General features: G+C 35.3%; 2 protein-coding genes across 2 annotated transcripts; both read left to right on the top strand.

Annotated features, from left to right (window-relative positions):
- Positions 1-1259: 1259 nt before the first annotated feature.
- On the top strand, positions 1260-16986 carry cad (caudal type homeobox). Its single transcript, XM_020953589.2, has 2 exons — positions 1260-2448; positions 15753-16986. The coding sequence occupies exons 1-2, from the start codon at positions 1665-1667 to the stop codon at positions 16232-16234; spliced, it is 1266 nt and encodes a 421-aa protein (XP_020809248.2). The 5' UTR covers positions 1260-1664; the 3' UTR covers positions 16235-16986.
- Positions 16987-24476: 7490 nt separating this feature from the next.
- On the top strand, positions 24477-25350 carry Pomp (proteasome maturation protein). Its single transcript, XM_020953624.2, has 3 exons — positions 24477-24523; positions 24584-24852; positions 25077-25350. Exons 1-3 carry the CDS (start codon positions 24521-24523, stop codon positions 25213-25215), a joined length of 411 nt encoding a protein of 136 aa, XP_020809283.1. The 5' UTR covers positions 24477-24520; the 3' UTR covers positions 25216-25350.
- The last annotated feature ends 1238 nt before the right edge of the window (positions 25351-26588 follow it).

Here is a 26588-nt window from a genome sequence, read left to right as displayed (position 1 = left end):
GCTGATCAATAATATACATGATTTATAGGGTCAGTAATGACTCCTTTACTGCTTTACAAGCTTCTGACTAAAATGATAATGGGTGATTGCAATTTAAATATTTAATTATTATTTTATATAATAATTTTTGGGAAGATTAAAGCTTAAAAATGTAATAACTCCACCAACAAATCAATGTTGATCCGAAAAGCTTACCTATGCTAGTTTTTATTAGGTTAATAAATCTGCATACTCAGTTTTAAAAATGTTTTAAATGTTTGACCATTTTAATGATGTAACCTCTTATCTTTTTCGAAAAAATTATTTTTATCCGGATATTGCAAGAACGACTAGGCTGTTGATGCTGATCAAGAATAAATAAAATAAGCTGATGACTAAAATTATAATACCCTGCAAGGGTATAAAATTCTCCAACTTTTTTATGGATTATATAAACTGAATAAATTGTAACGTAACGTAACTCCCCTAAATCAATTTTCTGTTACTTTTCATCAAATTTTTTTCAATCACCTTACTATTAATATCAGTTCCTCTTCGCCTTTCAACGTTTACATGGCAATTAGAGATATAGCTTTACAACTTTATATTTTTAACTGTGGCGATATATGAACATATAGACTATATCGAGGCGCCCATATAAAACGACAATTGCTTGGCAAACAAATATCTGGACAATAGAGCACATCGTATTTGAACAAAACTATATGGTTTGTGTGTGTATGGAGAATAAAACCCTCAAATCAGGACGGTAAAACATGGATTGGTGGGGCACTTGAAGTTGGAGTCTAGGATCCGTTGTTATGGCCGTGGAAACATAATTTTATAGCCACTAATTGCGTAATGAACGCATATGTGCAATTACTTAATTAGCCAACGGCAATTGCAATTAAAGTACGTACAAATCGAAAGCGGCCCATAAAGGAAAAGGGGTTTTTCTTGGCCGAGAAACTACTACCGCTAATTGCTTACCTGGCTGAAAGGGGCGTGGCTAACATGGCTAACTAACCGCCAGCCATCGCAGCGCGCTGCCAGAAAGAGACGGCGGGCAGTTTGAACGAACGCAAGCCATCTTGAATTTTGAACGTGCAACGGAAATGAGGGTTAAAAAAGACCACTTTACGGCTGCTTGCGTGTGCCAGAAAGAGACAACTAGTGTGTGCGCGCGGGCCTTCGGTGGTTGTTTCTGCCTGAGCCGCTCCGCGCCCGGTTTATCTGCTTCTGTTGCTTTCGGTGGGTTTTTTATCAGTCACTTCAGTACGTGTTCGACTTGCGTACTGTCTTGACGTAGTAGTCGCTAACGCAACGGAATATTCATTAAAAAACAGAAAAGGTTCTTCAAAAAATTTAATTAAACCGCGTAAGTGAGTGCCGAGAAATCACAGTGAAATCGATTAATCGTTTGTGCATATGCATGTGTGTGTGCAGCTTTGAACTACACATCACTAGAAAAGTGCTAACTGTAAAAATTGACAAAGAAGGCAAAGAGAGAAAAAATAACACAACTAGCAAGTTAAACGCATAAAATGTGCAATTAAAGATTGTCTTAAAACCAGAAGAGGAGATACCAAGACAACGAGCAAGGGATTAACCAGCGAAGGGATAAGGAAACGGGATTAAACGTATAGCTGGAACATCAAAGCAACGGAGCAGATATAACCTCAAACATGGTGTCGCATTACTACAATACACTGCCCTACACGCAAAAGCACAGCGCCGCCAACCTGGCCTACGCCTCGGCGACGGGTCAGCCCTGGAACTGGACGCCCAATTACCATCACACGCCGCCGAACCATCAGTTCCTCGGCGATGTGGACTCCTCGCATGCCGCCCATCATGCGGCTGCCGCCCATCAGATGTACTACAACTCCCATCACATGTTCCATTCGGCGGCGGCGGCCAGCGCCGGTGACTGGCACTCGCCGGCCTCCAGCACGGCGGATAACTTTGTCCAGAACGTGCCCACGTCGGCGCACCAGCTAATGCAGCAGCAGCACCACCATCACCATGCCCATGCCGCGTCCAGCAGCTCGGCGAGTTCTGGAAGCAACAGCAGCACCGGCAATCCGGCCACCCAACTAAATGAGACCAACAGCAGCATTGGAGGAGGAGGCGGTGGCCCCAGCTCAGATGGAGGTAATCCCTCGGCTCCGTCCAGTCACCAGCAGCAACATATCGCCGAAGGCTTGCCATCGCCACCGATTACTGTTTCGGGGTCGGAGATCTCCAGTCCGGGTGCACCAACGTCTGCCTCGTCGCCGCATCATCATTTGGCCCATCATCTGAGCGCTGCTAATGCTAATAACAACAATAACAATAGTCCATCTACCCACAACAACAATAATAACAACAACAACAGTGTGAATAACAATAACAACAGGACATCGCCATCGAAGCCACAGTACTACGAATGGATGAAGAAGCCCGCCTATCCCGCGCAACCACAGCCAGGTGAGTGTTTCAAAATGAAATAGAAGAAAATAAAAGAGGATGTAGTTCTTTTTAAGAGACTTGGGGATTATAAGGAACACAAACTATTTTGATGTCAAAACAGTTTAATTAGTACGCTATTTTTTAGACAAAGACGTCTCGAATGCTTTGACCAAAAGAAAGATAAAAGATAATTTAATCCAGGGACAATCTGTTTAGTCCTACCAGTTTGTAAATAACGTTGAAGGTTTTGACTTTTTCCCAATTCAACCTCTTAGTCACTCCGATGAATTTGGGTATATAGTGGCCTGACCTTCGATTCCTCCTTCCCTGACTTATTTGGGTTTCTCCCGCATCCGCCTCGAATTTCGTAAATTTCATATATTTTGGCGTCACAGTGCAGTGCATTGTCTCTTCGTCAAAGCTCGTGCTGTTCGCGCTTCTCCCTCTGGATGTCTACCTGTATAAATGTAGGATTTTATAAGAAATCGTTTACCTGCCTTGGATCCAAGTCCAATGGCCAATTAGCTCATAAAAATCAAATTCTGGCCAAGCTCCATTTTTATGATATTCAGTTGAGGTCGACAGATCCCAGATTCGACGGCTTGATTTATGGGCTTATGCCCTTTTACACGGTAATGTGTATGAGTGTTTGTTTGCTTGTCCCCATCTCTTTCTCTCTCTCTCCATTTTCGTCTCTATTGACTAATTTTGTATCGTAAATCAATTTAAGTATAAAAATTCCTAAATGGTTTGATCAACTTTTTCAAAAAATACCTTACACTATTTAATAAAAAGTCTAAACAAAGTGTGGATGAGAAAAAGAATGAATGAAGTGCAGGGATATTGAAAAGATTTAACAAGATCTCACATTAATTAGTATTGTATAAGTATGTAAATGCAGGGGTTTCTTATTGTTTAAATATAAAGATTTTCTTTATGTGATTAATTGGAGTATAAGTATCACCACAAATGTTGCAAGAACTTGTTCTAGGAGAAAGGGTAGAAACTTATTTAAAGCCAAATAACTTAGCTTTAAAGTTTCCTTTATTATTTAATTAATACTGCAGTTAATACTTTTGTTTTCTGTTTTTATTGTCCCTTCACACTATTTGTATTTGTATAAACTTCTTTATTTATGCACAATATAACTCTACCTATAAATTATAAACACACAAAATTCTAGATTAATATATAATGGCTATATATCAAATTTGATGAAAATATGTTGAAAACTTTAAAAGTTATAATTTTTTTCTTAATATTTTCCGATCGTTCCTATGACAGCTATATATATTTATATATATAGTCCACCGATTCGCCATGCTTCGACTTATATAGTAGTAAAATTATATAAAAGAATAACTCCATAGTTTCGCTCAAATAGCATGAGTTTATTCCAAAACAAATCTCGCGCACGCGAACTTATGATTCCCAACTAGTTCTAACATCCCCGGAACGAAGTGACTGCTGCCAACCAGGTCTCAGAAAAGTGTTGTGTTACAAAAGTTGCAAGTCATTGTTTATTAGTGTTCAAAGTTAGTAACTGATCATACATACTTACTAGTCATAGTTACTTAATGTTCATTGATACTTACTGATCAAAGTTAATTACTGATCATAGTTACTTACTGGTCAAAGATACTTACTGGTCATAGTTACTTAATGTTCATAGATACTTACTGTTCAGAGTTACTTAATCAGAGTTAGTTAATTACTGATCATAGTTACTTACTGATCATAGTTACTTACTGATCATAGTTACTTACTGTTTATAGTAACTTTCTGTAAATATGTGGAAAACTGTAAAAGTTATAATCTGTTTTGTGTATATAGAAGACTTACTGCAAAGTTTAATTGATATACCAATTTTTCGTGCAATTTCCTTCCATTTTGTTTACATTTTTCTCACATATCTAAGAAAAAAAGAATAAGTAAATAAAAATAAGCAACAGCAATGCAAATGTCAATGCAGTACTCACAGACACACAAAAACTCGAAAGGCGAATAAACACTCACGATTTATGACCCCTGGGCGCATGTCAAGAGGAATATATGTATGAAGAAGGAGGAGCAGACGGGGTAAGACGGCGATATCGACAATATCGCCGATATCCATTAAGCCCATAAAATCTGTTGGTATGCAATTAACGTTTATGGCCCGTCCGTTGGTTGCTGTTGTTGTGGCTTAATCCAGCCGGTCAAGCCGACAAGGCAACTTAAGTTTGCTTTATTTATTATACAAAAAAAAAACAAAAAACGTTCACCTCTCTTGTTTGAGTATTATTATTTATGCATTTTTGTTGTCTTTGGGGTATAGTGATTGATTTATAGGATATATAGGTGAAATTATATTAAGTAATATGTTCAATTAGCTAACTTTCACTATCCGATTATAGAAGAAGAGTACTTAAATTTCGCATATAGCAATATTTTCTTCTTAAGAGATTAAGGTATTTAATCAAACCCTTCTAACAATTAGATAGTTTCCCATACAATACAATATCATTAGCAATGACTTTAATTTCCCAACCGATCGTTATTATTTCAATGACTAACACATATCGTGATTTTTAATGGAATTATAAAAGTTCCCCCAACTCGTTTTTTACTTTTTGTGGGGCATGTTGCAGGGCACGTTAGAGCGGGGCCCCACTTCAATTTTGGGGTGTGGCAATAAAAAAGCGACAATTTCCACGATTGTCGGTGGATCCAGATGCCTTGTTATATTTTTGTTTCAATGGTTGGCTGGCTGACTTGGCTCTGGTGGTTCTGGCAGGTTTTGCGATTAGATTAGCGAGTGGGAAATCAAATAAACGCCCGCCCTGTCAATAAGTCCTGGGTTCTTCTCACCCTCCAACTATACTATACTCCTCTATATGGTGGTTACGAGTTCTATTTTCTGTTGCTTCAATAATGTACCACCAACACCGGATTGATATGGAAACGTGGCCACAAAAAAAAAGGAAAGAGTTTTTTTGTGTTATCTGTAAAAACGTCAAAAGCATTGTTGATAAGCGATTCCGTTGCGTTCGCGACGGGCATATTGATTAAAACAATATAGGGCCATAAACCAATAAAAATTAGTATTACTTCCAATAAAAACTAAATAGCGACATTTACGATCAAATCTATGCAATCATTATTAAATGGCAAGAAATTTTAGTTACCATTTCGGTTTTATTTCTTATTTACAACACGTGAAAAAAAGAATTTCAAAGAAGAATCTAAAAAGTATTTCCCATACTTTATTATTTCTTTACCTTTTAACTTAATTTTTATTATAAAATAAAGCCTCATTAACTTAGGTAACTATAGTTTAAAGTTAAACACTAAATACTACCATATCTTACGGTTATTTTAAAACCCGTAACCCAGATCTAAATTAATTTGCAAACATTTCGTGATTATTAACTACTTATATCTTAATTTTCAAACACCCCATAATTTATTATCGTTATAATTTCTCCAAGGAAATATTTATTTAATTATTAATCAGCCAAAGCAGGCTCTTATTGGGATTGTCTGTAGATTTTCAGCATTGCCCGTGTTGGGACATAAAAAACTAATGCCACCTGACACATTGAGATTTAATGTGTCAATATGCACAGAAAATTTATATCTAGTCACATAAATAATTGTATGGCAGAGAAAGAGAATATAAAAAAAAAAAACAAAAAAAAGCAAGATAGAAATATATATGGCAAGGCATGGATTTATATTGTATTGAATACCACATTTGAAATTATTGTTGGATATATTTCTGGGCTGATTTTGGGGCTGGTTCCATGGGCAGGCGGCCCCAAAGATAAGCCATTAAAAATGGCCACTAGCTGCAGTGTCGAACTATGGTTCGTTTTTGTTTTTTTGTACCTCCTTATCAGCACTATCAATGTTTGCCGTTGACATTTACCCTTCCACAAATTCTATACCTCTCTTCCCTCTGCCATGTGTCGAAAATGAAGTCGAATTTTGGTCGGGACTGATCTATATAGTAGAAATAATGAGAGAGTGTTTCGTTCGGTTCGCTGGGTTTGATTGACATCATGGGATTAGCATAGAAACCAGCGGTTCTCCCTCTGTTTGTCACGGACTTGTTACCATTGTGTCATTTACTTTGGGCTTAGTTGTCCAAATACAGAGTAAAATCATGTTTGGGTGTATTTTCTCTCTCTTTGCTATTTGTATTGGCTCTGATATTGGTAATAACCAGAAATTTGAGTCTTGTCGCTTCCAAAGCCCTCGGACACACAGACATATGTTATGTCTCTCTCTCTCTAAAATATATATAAATATACAAATATATATATCTGTCTTTATATTTGTATATGTTGTTCAATATATTTTGATATACCATTCGAGGTGTATCGAGTTTATATTTGAGGCGCCCGGGATTTTAAGAGCTTAATTTGGGTTTACGGCAAGCTTACGCAGCAAGGTGATAAATTAAAATGAAAACTGTTCAAAATGAGCAAGGAAAATATAGTTAACAAGGGAATATATAGATTTTCATACAATAGAACTTTGGGGAGCTACAGTTTATTAAATTATAGGATCGAATCGGAATAGATTAAATAGAATTTGATTATATCTTTATACACATTTTTAAATGACAATTTGTTTAAACATATCAAAGTTTCAGAAATTATTAACTAAGCTAAAAACTCAAACATTTTAATTCGGAAAGCTTTACATTGCTAGTTTTTATAAGGTTAAAAAATCTGCATACTCGATTTACATTTTTAGAAAATTGAAATTTTTGTCAGTTTTTGAAAATTTTAACGATGTAACCCCTTATCTTTTTTTTTGTAAAAATTTAACAAATTGAAAAAATTAATTATTACCGTATATGGATAGATCGACTCGGGTTTTAATGCTGATCATATATGATTTATAGGGTCGGAAATAACTCCTTCAAGCTTCTAAATGAAATTATAATACTTTTCAAAAATATATACTATTTTTTTAGATTCAGCAGCAAGATCTTTATAGATTCTTATGAATATTTATTTAAATTTCCTATTGCTACATTCTTTTATTAATTTATTTGTATATCCCTCCGTAATAATATTTTTATACTTGATATCAATTAGGTTTATTTTTTCCCCTCCACTTTTCCCAATTATCATTTAACCAGTCCTGCCTCAAGTTATTTTATCAATGAAAGTAAATAGCAAAGAGTGCTGGAGCAACTAGAAATTGTAAATTATAGCTTACGTTTCCTGTTCAGTCATAAACCATAATATCATAATGGACGAGAAGTGCCAGGTTGAGAGCAGTACGCGATATAGTTCATATCTAGGGGAACCCGAAGGGGCGAAAGCCTTTTGTTTGGGATCCAAACTTGGCCAAGCGACACCGAAATCCGATTGTCAATCAACATTGGCCCACTGGTTAAATTATGACAACAAAAAGAGTGTGCGATGATGATGATGATGATGGTTCGGATGACACCTGCTTAAGTCTCAGGCCTAAGTCAACCCACCGATTGATTGAGTGATCGGCAGACTGACTGCCTGACTGGTGGAAACCAAACAAATTCTGATTTCATTTCGAGTTGTTTGGCGATTCCTTTTATGAGGTGACAACATTTACGATACGGTAGCAAAAATAAAAAGAAAAAAACGGAAAGAAAGATTTGCAATTCCCCATATACTCATAACGTTAATCGCTTAACAATACAATAAAGTAGCAATAATTATAAAAAACTAAATTAAATGCCCCGCCATCGTATAATGACCCATAACCATGAATGAGCCGGCGAATGAGAATATATATGATTGCGCCATATTTGTGATTTTTATGCCCGACTTTGATTAGGATGATTATACGCCTGATGAGCTTTGGATTACTATTGCCTAGGACGACGTCATAATGTGGTATGGGATTCTCCTGCTGGAGTATATATATTTTCCTGATTGTGTTTGCTTTTGCAACAGTTTGCTCAGTTTTCACCTCACAGTTTATACAAATATTGTTGCACACTGACCCGAGGAGTTTGCCTTGTATAACCCTGCCAGATAAGGGAGAATCGGAACGGGAACCCTAGAAAATTTATAGTTTGCTTCTTCGGCCAGAGACCTGGGCTCTACTGCGAGTTTATTGCATATAATATTTTGCTTTAATAGTTTTATGAAGCGCAAATTTACTTTCAATAATGTGAGTTTATTGAGTTATGCGGTCAATGGTTATGGTCAGGCGCCATTTTATAGGAATTCAATACGATTAGATATATGGAATAGGAGTTGGATTTCCTGAGTACTTTTCCTAAACACTGGTATTTAAAAAATTCTATTTAGACATCAATTCAAGGATAATGAAAGTCTTTTTAATGTAATTTGATTTAACATAATTCTTAAACATGTTCTAAAGTTTCAAAGCTGCATAAATTTTTTTAGAATTATTTGATTTTCCAATTACAGGATTTAAAGACACTAAATCTTACTAGGAATGGTATAAAATATTGATATATAGATGCTGTGATATATGAGCTATAAATCGATTGGAATTAGAAAAATAATAGTTTTATGAATCATTATTGAAAAAATATTCCTTTAAACTATCATTTTTGAAAAAAGAAATCAATTACCAATACAATAATTGGTTTTAAAGATAGCTTCAAAATAGATCTATAAATTAAATAAACAAATAAATTAACCTTAAAATATGTTTCTATATAAGAAACCCAATGATATTTTCGATATATATTCAATTAAGCGAATAAATCGCAATATTCCTAAATGTACCTATTACAAAAGTTCTATTAAATTATTGATGAATGATATCTATCATAAATTTAAACCAAATTACTGTTCTAACGATATTTATTCACAAACTCTAATCCGTTACATAATTCTTTTAAAAATACCCACCAAATCGCAGACCTTTGCAGCTCTCCAAACTTAGAGGATCTGAGTGAATTGCTGGATGCAAGCGGTAGGAGGCGGATCCTTACCAATGGATACCCAATTTTCTCTACTTGTTAACTTTTTTTCTTTGGTTTTCTGTTTTTGGCTCTAATGCGATTTTTGTGTTTTGCGTTTTTTTGAATGGCATGCAATTCCTTTGAGCTAATCATAAAAGAGAGGCCTGTACCTTCTCATATTCCTCTATATCATATAGCCATAAATTTTATTGCATGCATCGTCGACATCGTCGTGGCAAATAATTAACGTACATTTGGAAACAATTTTTTGTGGCCTAAAGAAACGTACGTCGTCTCTCCATCTCTCTTGTCTTGTGTTATTTTTCCCCTCTTCCTTTTCTCTGTATTTTTCCCTGCATTTTTCTATTGCCTGACTTGGAGTATTTATGGCTTTAATGGCGACTCATTCGGGCCATAAGCAGCCTACATATTTTTTTTGTTGGCTGCCATTTTTTTTCCTGGCCATAGTGTTGCCTCTCTTTCGCTGTTGCTGGCATCTCGCTTGCTCCACCTATTTGAGGATGGACCTGAAGCCATAATAAATAAAACGAGCTTTCTGAGTCAGACTTGGAATTAAAATTGGAGATGGAGCGTGGGTCTGAGTTTGGATCCATCGCCGCCATTGGTAACCCTAACCCCTTGTCCAAACTTTTCCAGGTTTGCGTGCCACATCTACCATATAGTTGAGCACGTACGAGCGGCATTCGTTTGTTGCACGCGATCTGATAATATTATTCTTATTATTATTTCCACTCCGACTCGCTTTTATGTATACACATATATATGTATATTTTCCTTATATTTTATAAGGCTGCGTGTCATGGGCGCGGTCTCCGCGCATCCGGCGATCGATGGAGGGGGAGAGCTGTTCCTGGTCTGGGAGTGGTTTCTGGCCAGGAATAAGAATGTACATTTGCATAAATATACATATGTACATACATCTGCATGCCATATATGTATAAAGTGTGTTTGCATGTCGCATGTTTCATGTTTAATGGTGGCCATTTTGAATTTTCCTTTTTTGTCCGGGTTCAATTTTACATGTGACTTGGTTATTTATAATCCGGTCTAAGCCATAAGCCATGTTAAATTCGTTTTGGCCTGCAATTTGAAGCAATTTAGTAAATTATAGTATCAAATAAAGTTATCATTTCTAAGGCTTTAAGGCTTCAATTATAACAAACAACTTTGCATATCATTTACTTTTATAACTTACAGGATTTTTGCATTAAATACAACATGGAAATGATTAAATTTTGTATTATATGTGTGATAATTAAACATAGTTTGGGAATTTACAATGACTGTCTATGTACGAAGAGCTCTAAGTTTACCTTAGCTTATATAAGACTCATAAATTTTCTCTCTTAGAAAATCCCCCCTTACTCAAACCCCAAAAGAATCAGACTCAGACTTAATTTACAAGCCTCAAAGAACAACAAATCCTTCCTTCTGTAACCCCTTTTGCCGTCTTACACCAAAACCCCTCAAGGACCGGAAACAGTTCCTGTAGGCTCTAAGCCAGGAAATAAGGAAAACGGCAGAGAAATAAACGTCAAATCGAATCAAATGATTTTATGATGTAATTTGAGCTAATATTTACGATATAAGAGCAGCTAAAACAGCAGCAAAATGCCAAATAAATGTTATTGTTATATTGTCGCTTGGGTGGTGAGAGACAAAACAAACATATAGCCAGCCGGAACTCCGCCCCCATTTATGATGCTGGAAAACCCAGCCACTCTGCCAAAAACAGTGCAAAAAAAAAAAACAAATATAAGAAGGAAAAATACAAGTAGCAAAGAAAAACCCCAAAAATATTTCGCCAAAACACTTTAAGTTGGTGTGAAGCAAAGAGGGTGTTAAAAAGTCAAGTGTTTTTGTGGCTTTGCCAGTCCCAAATCTCTGGGGTGCCATTGATGAAATTGCTCTTGCCGCTCGCTTTCGGGGATTTCCTCTTCTACTGTCAGAAAACTTTTGCTTTGAGCTTTAATCTTTGAACCACAAAAACGTTTAAATTCAAGCAAAAGTTAACTTATGGAAGTCAGGTAATAAATGTCTCCCAATAGAATTTTCCCGAGTTCCAAAAGAGACAAACCGAAAGGACAGAAAGATGTCACAGGGGGTGTTAACACGCTCAACACACACACTCAGTGACAAATTAAGGCTCGACGGGGTGGATGAACCACCACTTTTGTGGTTACAAGCCATTATATTTGACCGTAACTAACCAAATGTATCTGTATCTGTTACAAACTTCAAGTACAAACTGTCCTTGTCCTTGGCCACTGATTTTTCCCCGGGGGCCGGACCACATAATTGGCCAGCAATCAACAGCTGTTCTAATAGGAAGGGGAAAAGACTTCGGAGTAGACCTCAACCTGATATAATTTATGGCCCAAATGATCTTTACTCATGCTCTATTTCTTGTTGTATTTGATATTAGAGAAGCACATTTGCCACAATGGATTTTTCACTGTTTAAACACCATTTTCTTTGTCGGCATTTAATGTTTGCACATTTGTTGCAATTGAGTCTACAGTAGGTTTTGCTAATGTTTAGCCAGGAATTAATAAAGACACTGAAAGATCTCAGAGGGTTTTGTTTTTAAACCTAAAGCATGAAATCTATTAAAAATATTTAAAAAATATATAGTTAGAGTTAAAAATTAATATTTATTAGGTAATTTAAAGGTGACTTCATAAGTTATAGTATTTTAAATAATTAAATAAAGTTATCTATTTCGCACAGTGTCAACTTCTTCAGCAGGAATCAATATAGAAACCAATCAGACCATAAACCCTGCTAGACAACACACTCCAACGAGTGAAGAACAACCATTAAAGCTTATCTGGACAAATGCTGAACGATTTTCCAGTTCTGTAACTCCATCGATATTGATACAGACCTCAACTGGGATTAGGAGAGAGAGCGTGTATGTGTTCCTCCACCCAAGTTGGACTATATTGTATATATATATATACTCCCTTTAGAACTTTTGCCGACGGGCCTAAGCCAACTAACTAATCTATCATTATGGAGGAGAGGGGGATTGATGATATTCGATGGCAAACAAATGGCAGTCAATAGGCATTACCAGTTGAAAATCAAACTTTCAATTAGGCAAAGGTACTTACACGTGGATATATAGAAATATATATATATCGGGGAGTGAAGAACCTCGCGTTCGATATAAATTATGGTGGTGGTTAGGGCCCCCTTAGTGACAAAGTCATAAAAAAATGTCACACCTTGACGCACAATTTTTTTTTATTTAATTGCTAATAAAATGCGCTATATATTTGTATGCTAAAGCCCCCACACCGGTTAATATATATATTATGTATAAATCTCTTTTTGGATATATATATCAGAAAGATTTTCGAGCACAATTATTTGCCCAAGTGACTTTGGGTTTTATTTTGAAGATTCAGAAATCCCCCTTTGTTTTTTTCGCCATTCATTCATAATCTTATCTGTCGGTTGGAGTAAGGGTAGAATCTGGATCTAGGATCTTAGTGGTTCAGACAATATATAGCATTAGCATTAGCTCAAGTTGATCCACATTCATGGGGTTTTGTCTTGGCCGGTTTATGGGTACTCAATAAAACACTCAGTGCGACTGGGCTGGGCTAGGGATAGTGACTTTATAGTTGTGCACATAATACGTGTACGATTTATTAGATTATGGCCGTGAAGGTCAGTGGTGCCAGGCAACCCGTGAACCACCAAAAGAGCGCTCCAGTTTGCCTCTAATTCCGCACGGATTTTCCCATGTTTGTGCTCCGCTTAAGGTGTGAGAAATTGGAGCCTCCAAAGTGGTAACCAGATAAAGCCTTTACCTCAGTGTGTGTTCTTTTCTGAGTCTTAGCTAAAGATAACCCCAATGTGATGCTGTGCGGTGTACTGTGGCTTTTTGATCCACAGATGGTCGAAATGAGGTCAAGATGCATGAAAAACTGTGATCTAGAATGATTAATTTGGTGGAATATGGGTTCTGAAATAGTATGATGTTGCTAGGGTTTTATAATTTAAATCAGAACCTTGTAATTATGTGAAGAAGTCATTTCCGAACCTATAAATCATATTTAAAAAATTTAATTGAGTAGATTTATTAACCTTATTAAAGCTAACATAGGACAGCTTTCCGAATTAAAATTTATGGTTTTTTGGCTGAGTTATGAGTTTTTCAAATGGTGAAATGTCTTAAAACCAAACCTAAAATTATATATCAAATGCAGAAAACACCCAAGCTTTCCTGAAATCATATTATATAGCTTTGAATATTTATGTATTAAGTGTTATGTTTTTTTTCGCACATATAGAAAACCAGTTAAACTATAAAAAACACAGAGTCGTCTACTAATTAGTAGTAAAATTTCTTTCCTCTTATCAACTTGTGCTATGTTTTTATGTTTAGGAAAATAAGTTCTTGAGCTTTTTTACGAAACTTTCCTAACACCTACGAGAATAGTTCTAGTCTCATCTTACTCATAGCTTACCTCAGATTGCGAAATCATTCGAAAATATGTTTTATTTTCTACAATTTACTTGGTAAATCCTCAAAAGCTGATAATATTGTTGTTTTAATTTTTCTTTATTTGTGCACTTCCTCAAATCCGTCAAGTCTGTCTAAACAAGTTATTTCTATTTTTTTTTGTTCTCTGTGTTGGATTTGCTCTTTATCAGTGCTTAGATTGGAGGCCCAAGAACACGCGCAAGAAGATTTTCCCTCACTAAAGGGTACAAAAATGGCAATGTAGACTGAAAATTTTAGATTTATTAAGTGAAGCAAAAAAAAAAAACTAGATTATGAGAGTGTGTACTTAACAGGGTTTTAACATTATTCTTCTTCTCGAGTTATTCTTTATACGATTGCCACATTAGACTAAGCAAAGAGCGACAGCAATAAATTCACGTCTAAACAAAGTGTAAAGAACAAATAAAAGAGTGAGAGAGATAAGCGAGCAGAAGCAACGGTTTAATGGAGTTTTTGGTTTTGGGGTTTTTAAAAGAGAGATATATATTTTTGAAAATTATTAACAAGATATTTCTGTTTCAAGATTAATAGAACATTTAAATGTTCTGTTTCTTTAGTCAAATGATAGGAATTGAGTTTAAAATGCATGTAATTATTTATTTAATTATGAGCAAGGCGGTTTTCTAGCTCATTTATTACCAATTTATATTTTAACAAGTTGTTAAAAAGGTTTAAGCTTAATCTTCTTAATTATTTTCACCTATGTTTAGGTTTATATATCTATTATTATATCATTATTAGAACTCATATATCATTTATCATATTAGTTTTGCAGGGCATCTTGAGGTCTTTAACACCTAGTCTTTGCACTTTGTTATTACCTATCCCCTCGTCCTCTCTCTCTTTCTTTCTCCTCACCCTATATATCTTTTTTCTGTTGCTGGTGAACTTTATCATCTGTGAAAATATTTGTTTGTTTGCTCGATTTTAATTGTGAGAACACTAACGTATACGGTATATCTAGGGGCTATACATACATAACAAAAAAAAATTAGAGCAAAATCCCCAACCCGAAATGCTGTTTGCTTAGAAATATACTCTAGCTGGGTGTGGGTGTGTGTTTATCACGTAAGCAGACTGTGTGCCACGATCCCGTGGCCTTTTTCATGCCTTTTGCTGCAGCTCATCCAAATCTTCAGTGTTCTTAGTTTTTTCTTTTGGTGTTTGTGGTTTTTTCAGTTTCTGTCATTTGTTTGAATTTTGATTGACTAATTGCGCAGCTCAGCGCCAGGTAGGTAGGTAGATCAGAGACCTTTCTTCTCTCACAATTCTACAAAGAATTGCGATGACAGAGCGATGTCGGCTTTTCATGTTCACCGCTTCGACTTTGGGTGGTGGCTCCAATCTTTGCCATATGATGGCATGTGACAGCTTTCTATGGCTATCATAATTTAAATATTGTCATCTATTTTAATGAGATGAGCCGGTAAGAAACATGTTTGTCCACCTGACGCCAGTCACTCCATTGGATTGACACCCATTTTAAACAGGGAACAAGGCGACTTGGCAACTTGGTAACTCGTTAACTTGGGCAAGAGTCATGGCCCTCTGACGACAATCTCACACATGACCTTGAAAGATCTTCAAAATGCTTAGGTTTCTTTTTCTATAAATGTATTGCTTTTGATTGGATTGACTCGAATGGAAACATCTATTTAGTTTTATAAAAATTTGGTTTTATCTCAAGAATGTAAGGCTTAAACGCTTTTAAAATTCGTTTTGGCATGTTGTTAAGATTTGTTCAATTATTGCTACCACATTTAAAAGGAAATAACCAAGTTCTAGCATGATTTTCTATATTAACTTTCCTTAAATTTAACAACCCAACTAATTAATGCATTCTTTTATTTCTTCCTGTAGGAAAAACCCGCACTAAGGACAAATACCGCGTGGTGTACACGGATTTCCAGCGTCTGGAACTGGAGAAGGAGTACTGCACATCCCGTTACATCACCATTCGACGCAAGAGCGAGCTGGCTCAGACGCTATCGCTATCAGAGCGCCAGGTGAAGATCTGGTTCCAGAATCGGCGGGCCAAGGAGCGCAAGCAGAACAAGAAGGGCAGCGATCCCAATGTGATGGGTGTGGGTGTGCAGCACACGGACTACAGCCAGCTGCTGGATGCCAAGGCAAAGCTGGAGCCGGGCCTGCATTTGCCCCATGCCCTCACCCATCCGATGAATCCGATGGCCGCCATGAATATACCCGCCATGCGCCTGCATCCCCATCTGGCCGCCCATAGCCACTCGCTGGCGGCGGCGGCGGCGCATTCACACCAGCTGCAGCAGCAGCACAGTGCACAGATGTCCGCGGCAGCGGCAGTGGGAACGCTCTCGATGTGACACGATCCCTGCTATGGGAATGGGAACAACGGCATAGTGCATAGTGGCAACAATGGCGGTGGCAGTGAGAACAGCTACATGGAGCCGCATCCCCAGCATTCCCTGATGGGGGACACCGAGAGGGGCTCAGCGTACAGTGGTCCCTCTCTCGCCTTGGACTTGGCTTAACCCTTGGGTCGCACAGTCAGACTGTTTCGATCCCCATGCGGGTTTTAGATTAAAATATACTTAAGTGAGGAGCGCAGTTAACGTTGCACTTGGAATATTGCACGTTGTTAATTTTTGTGATTGTATATTCCCGGTGTTCGCACGCTAACTCTGACTCCGTCCTGTCACCAAGTCCGTTTCAAAACACCCTTCTTGTATGTATTTTGTTTGTTTTTGTTCAAAGTAATTTAAATATACAGTAAATGTTTAGCGTGTAAGTTTTAGACTTTAAGGTGCCCAAGAAAAACAAAAAAACAAAACGAAACGATTCACAACAGCCGTCCCAGCCGTTTACAGAAATTAATAAATTACAAGAAGCTTAACAAATAATTTTAGTGAAAGCAAATTAATTTTAAAGAGCAAATTGATTCTTCACCCCGTGTAAATATCCACATAAAAGTGTTTTAACGTTTATTACTTTTATACATCGTAATAACAATTAGCCTTAGTCTCTAATCTAGTTGTACTAAATGTAAAATGCATCATTATCGAGCACAAAAGCAAAATTACCATATAAATAAATATTTTTAACGTTCTCGCCCACAGTTTTTAGCGTGTTCAAATGATTTCTTTAGTTCAATTATGGCGGCAATTAATTTATAACTTGTGTACGTTTGTAAGTGTGTGTATATGTGCTTAGCTATTTAAATAAACTATTAAAAACAAACAAAAAAATGTACCAGCAATTGGCGCTCTTCTAATTTAGCGTTGGGGTTAAGAGGGGTTAATAATTAACAGTTACGCTCCACCTATCAAAATCAACAACACCAACATAAGGCGTTAAACTTCCCCCACCTTCATTTCCGGCTCGGCCATTACAGTCAATGGTACTATTGTTGGCTCGCTTCCACTCGTGCCTGACCATTGAATCAGCTGTCATGTTGTATCTGACGGATGCATTTTGTTCGCCATTAGCGGGGTTAATTAAATTTAATTGATTTGGTGTGAATTTATGTACATTTATTTAAAAAAAAAATGTTTAAGGTTCATTTCACCGTTTTTCGTAATATTTTTTTTGAGTTTTATGTTAGGGTACAAAATTCGAAACCTATTTAAATAAGTACATGGTGAAATCATTAAGTAAAACAGTTCAATATTGTTTTTCAACATTTTTAAATATTTTTATAAATGTTCTTAAAATGTATTTTCTGTAAAAATAAATTATTACACGGCGTTTGGAATTATTCTTTTTATCTCAATTATATATAATATTGAAGTTTGCAGTTGAACTATAGGATTGAACCGTAAATCCATCAAAACTAAGTTTTAAATATTTCCATTCTCCATATTCCATTTTTTTAATCAATATTTATTTAGACAATATTTTCGGAAAATAAAAGTTTAAAAAGTTCAAAACTATGCCAAAAATGCATTAATTTCAATTCGGAAAGAATTATTATGTTAGTTTTTACAAGGGTAGTAAATCTGCATACTCCATTAAAAATTTTAAAAAAATAAGATTATTGCCATTTTTTTTTCAGAATGTGATATTTTCTGAAGAACAGAGTAATAATAATAAAAAAGAAAGGGTTTTCCTGTGGAACTTTAAGATTTTAGAGTATTCACACAGTTTTGAATTATTTAAACATATTTTTTTTTAAATATTATATAAAAGAAATTAATTAATTCCAACCAAAATTAAACTGAATATACCCTTTTCTGACAAACAGGGGTGTCAAAGCTTAAAACATTTACAATGCAGGTGATATAGGAATCACTATATAATCAAAGTGTATTATATAAAACATTTTCCTCTTATATAAAAGGCTGATACTTATAAATCATTTACAATGTAGATGATATAGAAGTCATTATTTATTTAAGTATTTTATATTAAAGTATTTTTTTCTTACATAAAATAATTTCTAGTTTCGATTTCTTTTAACAAGTTTATTATAATAAGTTATTCAGATTATTGTTCGGTGATCCATGGTAATACAAAGTGGGTTTTTATTCCCCAATAAATTAGGAATTTAAATGAAATCCCAGTTATAGTATATGCAGTGCAAAGGAACAAGCCCATTCACTTGGCGCCCGGCCGTCACAACAAACTGAAGTCGATCTGAAGTGCCAGACGATAGGAACCTATAGCATATAGTATGAGTTCAAGTATAAGAAGTATAGTCTAGTGCTGTACCCCGGCTGGAACAAGACTCTTGAGGGGTTGATTTATTGGGCCGGGCGATTAGCAGAATCGGAAATGTCAAAGCCAAAGCAACAAAGAAATATACAACCTGTCCCTGATTTTGATACACCCTGAGTTTCCAACCGAGGAGAACCGTGACCGAACTGGGCAAAACGTTTTGAGATTAAAGCAACGTTTTGTTTCTGAAAAGAAACCGAAAATATTTTGACTTTTATGTGAGCAAAGATGCAAAATAGCCAGTGAGAGACACATGCATTGCCTCGGATAAACCCGATAAAGGAAGTTGGACGAGGTTTTCGCACCTATACGCTAAAAAAGATACACCAAATTGGGAGCGGACTGCAGTGTGTGTTTGCATTTGTTTTTTTGTTTCTGTTTCGGTTTCATGCACAACTCGAAAGATCGGCAGAGATATATGGCATATATATATATATATATATATATATTGCTCGATTTGGTGGAATTCCCTCGCCCCTCAACCCGTTTTTCTTGCTGCACTCTGGACGCCGGTTGATGGTCGCTGGCCTTTGGTCATCTTGGCGTAACGAAATTGTTTTTTTGACTTTTGCCGACGACTTCTCGGTTTTTTTTTTGTCTTATTTTCCGGCTACTGCATTACACAACAGGCCTCTGCCAAAATTACGCCGAATTCACAGCTTATGTTTTTGTGTCCGCCATTTCCTCTCCCCGACTTATAACAGACATTCTCAAAAATGGATAAAATGCATCACGGATGCATCTCTCACTCAGCCGGCTGATTTATGGCCAATGTATCTCTCTGGAAAAGGCTAAGCAGTTGGCCAATGGAGGGAAGGGAGGGATCCTACATACCCAGCAAATGGGGGCCATAAAGCGTATACGGAGCGATCTCACTCAGATCACTCACGAACGGGATATAACTTTTATGGCAGCCGTAGATACATAGATACACGGAGGGAAAAATATGTATTCTAAATATATAATTATAAAGGATGCTGAGAGGGTATATAAGATATATCATTGTACACAAGATAACAATAAATTAGACAGGATATTATATATAAGGTATAAAGATTAAATTGATCATAACTACGCTAAAAATTACCTAATTTTAATTCGGAAATCGTTTTTATGTTATGCATACTCAATTTTAAATTTTAGAAAATTGAAATTTTTCCAATTTTTGAAAATTTTCACGATGTAACCCCTTATCGTTAAAAAAAAATCGACAAAATTGCTGATCAAGAACATATAAGATTTATAGGGTCGGAAATGACTCCTTCACTGTTTTAAAATTCGACTTAAATTAGAATGCCCTGCAAGGGTATAAAATTAACGAAAAAATTAAATGTTTTAAATGGATAATGGATTTGTTTTATATTTCAAGAATAATAAAGAAGTGTCATGCTTGAGAAAATCTTAGTGAAATAAATGTTTGAAGGCAATGTTAACTCTTAAAAGAAAATGAGAATTCAATTTCTGAGGATAGACTTTAAATGAATTACTAAAAATACATATTTACTGATTTTCAAGACTAAAATAAAATCTTTTAAGAATTAAGTTGTCTAAAAAAACTTCAACATTCCTATTGTAATTCTGATTTATCTTTTTTCTGAGTGTGTGCCAGCAATATGGCTGCTAATAGGGTCCAGAGCAGCAATTGCCCCTCCTCCATTGGCAGCGCCAACCCTCTTCCTTGTATCTTAATTGGCACCCATGGGAGCAAGAGGATCGGATCGTCAAAGAGCAGCAGTGGATCGACCCCTATAGATATGTATTAAAAAAAAGAGAGAGAAAGAAAGGAAGATACCGAATAACCCGGACTCTGGTCCGGCATAATGCCCAATCATCTCGACTCGACTGCTGCTTACAGCTGCTCCCAGATCCCAGAACCCTGATCCCTGATCCCTGATCCCCCCCATACCAGATCCATTGTCCTAGTCTTCCGCTCCGACTGGATGCCATAAAAGTTTATGGCTGCCAAGAAAAGTAACGAAACTTTTTCCGTTTCTCTGATGTTAACGAAGCCTGATTCTGCCAGCGATCTCGATCCGAGATCAATTCCAATTCCCAGTGGATGCCGTATGTCTCTATTAGCGATGACAATGGCCAAAGACGATGTGCAGCATCCAGCGGAGATGGGCTGGAAAAGATTATAAATTTTATACTATATATGTCATACATAAAAGAGTGTACTTGTACACTGAGAGATTAAAACATACACGCATAGGAAAGCTATCTTTAAATACTATAAGGTAAAGATACAATAATATAAGGAAAAAGTTATTTGTCTTACTTTTATCAAGAATCAATCAAAAACCATATTACAATTATTTTAAAATATATTAAAAAATCTAGAAGTTAATATAAGAGGTTTCTTTCAAAGGGATCTCTAAATTTAACATATATTTCTAAAGTTATCTACTAAACGATTATTGTTTAAAGTGTTTATTTGTGTAAAAAGCCATGGAGAATAGTCGACCAATCAAGCTGCCTTAAAAAAAAGAATACCCTGATCTCATAAGACCCCTCCAGTAACGCCTATGTGTTCCCTCCTTACTTTTTTTTGTGTACACATCTTTGACTTTTATGCATTTATTGCTGTGAAAAAATGTTAATTCTTGGACGTTATATTTTTATTTGACTTTTACATTTCGAACTTCTCGCCCTGAGATCTCCATCCGACCATACATAGTTGACTCTTTCGATTGGGCATTCATATACCCATATATATACACATTTATATTCGACTTGGTAAATGGGTTGATTCGCCACAGACTCGTCTACTATGTATTAATTGGTCGGCGGTTGTTAAACGGAAAGTATAGATGCCATAAATCAATCGATGAAAGATTTTTGAAGACAAAAAAGGAGAAAGGGAGTGGCCACAGTAAATATTAAAAAATATGTTTCTAAAGTTTTAATGACTCACTCATCTCAATTTACTAAATCAAATCCTATAATCGAAACATTTTCTTCTATCAACTAGACGCTGTAAATATGACTAAAATTATTAGACTCTCTATAAATTTAATTTCCATTATCTAATTGCGATTTCTAATAATAGTGTTCATTCATTTAAAATAAAATTGAAACTAATGTTATATGCTTTAAAGTCCATAATAATTTATGATAATGAAAAAGGCATTTATTTTATGAATAATAATTACACATTTATTACCAATAATTGAATCCATAAGATATATTGAAGCCTAATCATTATAAATATGTACATATCTAAATTGTAATTTTTAAGACATTGGAATTTGCACAGCATAAAGCAGAAGACTGACTGCATATCATAAATTAAAATGTATAATTATTCTTTTGATTTGATAATTTATAAAGCCCAACATAAATATTTACTGAAATTGTAAATAATTAAATCATATAGCTGCAAAGCTATATTTCCATCCGGCTTTTTTGTTTTTTTTATTTATTATTTTATTTTTTATTTATTTACTTTTGTTTAATATTTGTCTGCCTTTCGGTTTCAAGTTCAAATCGGATCGGACCGTAGACAGTTTGCGTCTATTGTTGCGGGCGTTTGATTAACACACTGAAGCACCCAAATGTTTATTAGTGACCATGCACTAATTAAACTCTGTCGTGTGTTTTGTCACTGGATGCAAATGAATCGCTGCTCTGTGGAGCACAAGATCATAAAAGCCGCTAAAAGGTGTGGGCGCAAAAAAGGGGAAAACAACGCTTGGAGCCTGTTGTTTTTTTTTCTTTTTTCTTCGGTTCGATTTGTTGATCGAATTGATTAGAGCTCGGACTTGAGATACATCTACTCCATCCGTTGCTGGCCAGGCGAGGGTGTAATTAATCACAGCACTCAGGTTCGTCACTTGACCAAATGTGCTAAACGCGTTAATAAAACAAATTTACGTCGACCCAAAAGCCAGGCAGACACAAGGTTTTCCCCCTTCGAAAGTGACGCCCAAGAAAAGAAACTTCTTTTTAATGTTTTATATGTAAAGCATTTATTTTAATTTCTTAATACAATATGCCTTTACATATGTGTTTTGTATTTACTAAATTAGAAAGAAACAAGAAAGGAAGCCCATTTTAAAAATTCAATTAAAATTTGCACTTTGCATTTGAAATTTAAAATGTATCATAAACTAAGCCATAAAATACTTAATTTAAATTCGTAAAGTCTTACGTGTTTGTTTTATAATAGTAAACAAATCAGAAAATGAAATTAAAAAATTTTTAAACGAACACTTCTGAAAATTATAAGTAACAAACAATTTTTCTCTGTATTACTGTTTTATTAATTTTTTACCAAACATATTTTTATAATTTTAACAAGAAAGGAAGTTTGTATACCCTTGCAGATTGAAATTCGATCACTAGGAATTAGTACAATGTATATTATATCTATTATTATGTTGAAAAACATTAAAGTAATGCCTGCTTTTGCGTTTTCCTATATTTTTAACAATCGTTTGTATGGCACCTATATGATATAGTAGTCCGATTTTCATAAAATTTAACACAAATTAAGATTAATATATAATGACTATATATCAAATTTGATACAAATCAGTTGAAAACTGTAATAGTTATGTTTTTTTTTTCTTAAAATGTTCCGATCCTTCCTATGTCAGCTATATATATGTATATATATAGTCCACCGATTCGCTATGTTTCGACTTATATACTAGTAAAATTATATAAAAGAATAACTCCATAGTTTCATTGAAATAGCTTTGCTCTTGTTCCAAAACTAATCTCGCGCACGCGAACTTATGATTCCCAACTAGTTCTAACATCCCCGGAACGAAGTGACTGCTGCCAACCAGGTCTCAGAAAAGTGTTGTGTTACAAAAGTTGGAAGTCATTGTTTATTAGTGTTCAAAGTTACTTACTTATCATAGATACTTACTGCTCAGAGTTACTTAATGTTCACTGATAATTACTGATCATATTTACTAACTGGTTATAGATACTTACTGTTCAGAGTTACTTAATGTTCATAAATACTTGCTGTGCATAGTTATTCATCATAACATATGATTCTCAACTTGTTCTAACGTCCCCGGAACGAAGTACCTTCTGCCGGCCAAGTCTTAGGAATGTGTTGTGTTACAAAAGTTGCAAGTCATTGTTCATTAGTGTTCATAGATACTTACTGGTCATTGATACATAGTGCTCATAGATACTTCCTGGTCAAAGTTACTTATTGTTCATTGATACTTACTGATCAGAGTTAATTACTGGTCATAGATACTTAGGTTTTAGAGTTACGTACTGGTCATAGTTAATTACTGGTCATAGGTACTTACTGTTCATAGTTAATCATCATATCATATGATTCTCAAATGGTTCTAACATCCCCGGAACGAAGTGACTTCTGCCGGCCAGGTCTCAGAAAAGTGGTGTGTTACAAAAGTTGCAAGTCATTGTTTATTAGTGTTCAAAGTTAGTAACTGATCATTCATACTTGCTGGTCATAGATAGTTACTTGTCATAGATACTTTCTGTTCAGAGTTATATACTGATCATTGTTACTTACTTATCATAGTTACTTACTGATCATAGTTTTTTACTGGTCATAGATACTTACTGGTCAAAATTAATTTCCGATCATATTTATGCTAGCTCTTAATTTTACTGAAAATCCTATTTTCATATTGGGCTAATCACTAAATTTAACTAAGAGTAATAAATATGCACTAAGAAATTAAATAAAACGTTTTTATTTAGTTCCATACCTTCCTTTATCATAGACACTTACCCCATTTGACAATAGCTTATAACAGCTGCACCCATTTCTACAACCAAATTTTGACTCTTATAACAGTTCTTCGTACTAGCGCTTAAGTCCAAAACAATTTGACGGCTGGTCACACTGTTGCTGAAATTTGTTTGTCATTCAACAAGAAATTTTGTAAATCATTCGATATTCTGTTAAATATTCACAAATCTTTGAAATTATCAAAAAAATGGTAAGTTAAACGTGTAAAGCAGTTAGGCGAGATGATAAAAAAGTTCCTTATTCAACACAGAACGAGCAATCATCGCTGAAAGTGAAGCCCGTGGAGGTGGCCGTGCTGAGTGCTGCCGGCAGAGTGGGCATGCCCACGGAGGCCAATTGTTTTAACCAACTGGCTCATGTTCATCGTCTGCGCGACTCGGAGCTGACCTACAACGAACATCAATACAATCTGGACATGCAGATGCTGCGTAACCGTGAGGGCCTGGGAGTTCCCCTGAAGATGGGCATGGAACGCTTCGCCGCCCGTCAAATTGGTCGTCTGCCCTTCCTTACCTCGAGGTAAGTGGTGATCTAGAAACTTTGTGTGCGGTACTCGGGCAGGAATGGGTATTTTCAATCAATTCTTTAAATGATCATTAATTCAGTAACACATTGTAGTCGTATTATTACATTTTCCGATACCAACATCCAACAGTCTTTCTCAGTGGAAGCTTGTGGCGTTTGGCCTGCTTTCTTGATAACCCTTTTAACCAACTACTTTGTTGTGATCTTCTACACCTTAGCAATCTAATGGACGATGTTTTGACTGGACGCTGCGACACCATCGGCTTTGAGGACTTTATGAATCTTCCCGAATACAATGAGCAAATGCGCCAGCCACATGCCGTGGTTGAGAAGTCCCTTGGCATTTATACGTCCTAATTTAGTGCATCTGCTCCCTATTACACATATTTTGATTAAAAATGCTTGGCATTATACAAACTCACATTCAGTAAATAAATTGTATTTCGGGGCCTGGCTAAACAAATAATAAAACAGCTTAACATTGAACCAATACACATTAATATTTAATATTTTAAAATTCCATTGTGATAGTTTGTTGTACTGGGGAAGATTCATAAATATAGACTTTTTGTATATTTTTCAAGATAGGTTCATATACTCTTATCATTGCCATTTTTCATGATTCTAGAAATTAGATTTGTATACCCTTGTTGGGTATTTTAATTTCAGTCAGAAGCTTGTAATTATGTGAAGGGGTCATTTCCGACCCTATAAATCTATAAATAAATCTATATTCTTAATCATCATCTAAAAAACGAGTCGATCTAGCCATGTCCGGTTGAAAAACATTTTTTGGCAATTTTTTATTTTTTTTTCAAAATTGTCAAAAATTGCCAAATTTGTTTTAAACTTTAAAAGCAGATTTATTACCCTGATAAAAACTAGCATAGACTTAAAATTAATGCCTTTTTGGGTAAGTTATGATTTTTTTAAACTATTTAAAATTAGAAACTGATCATACATACTTACTGGTCATAGGTACTTACTGGTCATATTTACTTAATGTTTATTGATACTGATAATAGTTAATAACTGACCATAGTTAATTACTGATCATAGTTCTATAAATCGTCCGATCGTTCCTATGTCAGATATATATATATATATATATTTAGTCCACCGATTCGCCATGCTTCGACTTACATAGTAGTAAAATTATAGAAAAGAATAACTCCATAGTTATTCTTTTAAAAAAGCTTACTGTTGTTTCAAAACAAATCTCGCGCACGTGAACTTATGATTCCCAACTAGTTCAAACGTCCCCGGAACGAAGTACCTTCTGCCGGCCAAGTCTCAGGCATGTGTTGTGTTACAAAAGTTGCAAGTCATTGTTTATAAGTGTTCAAAGTTAGCAAGTGATCATACATACTTACTGGTTATAGATACTTACTGATCATACTTACTTACTGGTCATAGGTACTTTTACTTTTTTAGGTAAATTTACCTTACTTATTTAAAAAAAGTCCTGATGCCTTTTTGACTATGTTAAGATTTGTTTAAACTTTGATTTGTCGAAAAGAATGTCATATTTAAATCTCGATACATAATGATTTAAAAAATGCGAATATTTTAAAATAAGTTATGACTGATATCTGATATCTGGGGTTTTCCGAAGTTAGTCTCCATTCTTGTGTATTTTATTTTATAGCTTCTATAGGCTCAATATATTAATAACTTCATTTTTTTGATAGATATATATTCTGATTTAAACCCTACAACAATTAAATCGA

The sequence above is a fragment of the Drosophila serrata genome, unplaced genomic scaffold (genome assembly GCF_035046125.1).
Source record: "Drosophila serrata isolate PLE 108 unplaced genomic scaffold, ASM3504612v1 contig_275, whole genome shotgun sequence".
Classification (NCBI taxonomy): domain Eukaryota; kingdom Metazoa; phylum Arthropoda; class Insecta; order Diptera; family Drosophilidae; genus Drosophila; species Drosophila serrata.
Note: the sequence above shows the minus strand (reverse complement) of the source record. Positions and strands in the feature narration are given on the sequence as shown.

What these genes read in the sequence shown, in the direction of transcription:
- cad (XM_020953589.2), top strand. Translation starts at nt 1,665, where the DNA reads ATGGTGTCGCATTACTACAATACACTGCCCTACACGCAAAAGCACAGC. An exon ending in TCCCGCGCAACCACAGCCAG is followed by an intron (nt 2,449 to 15,752) that starts GTGAGTGTTTCA and finishes TTCTTCCTGTAG; the next exon opens with GAAAAACCCGCACTAAGGAC.
- Pomp (XM_020953624.2), top strand. An exon ending in CTGCCCTTCCTTACCTCGAG is followed by an intron (nt 24,853 to 25,076) that starts GTAAGTGGTGAT and finishes TCTACACCTTAG; the next exon opens with CAATCTAATGGACGATGTTT.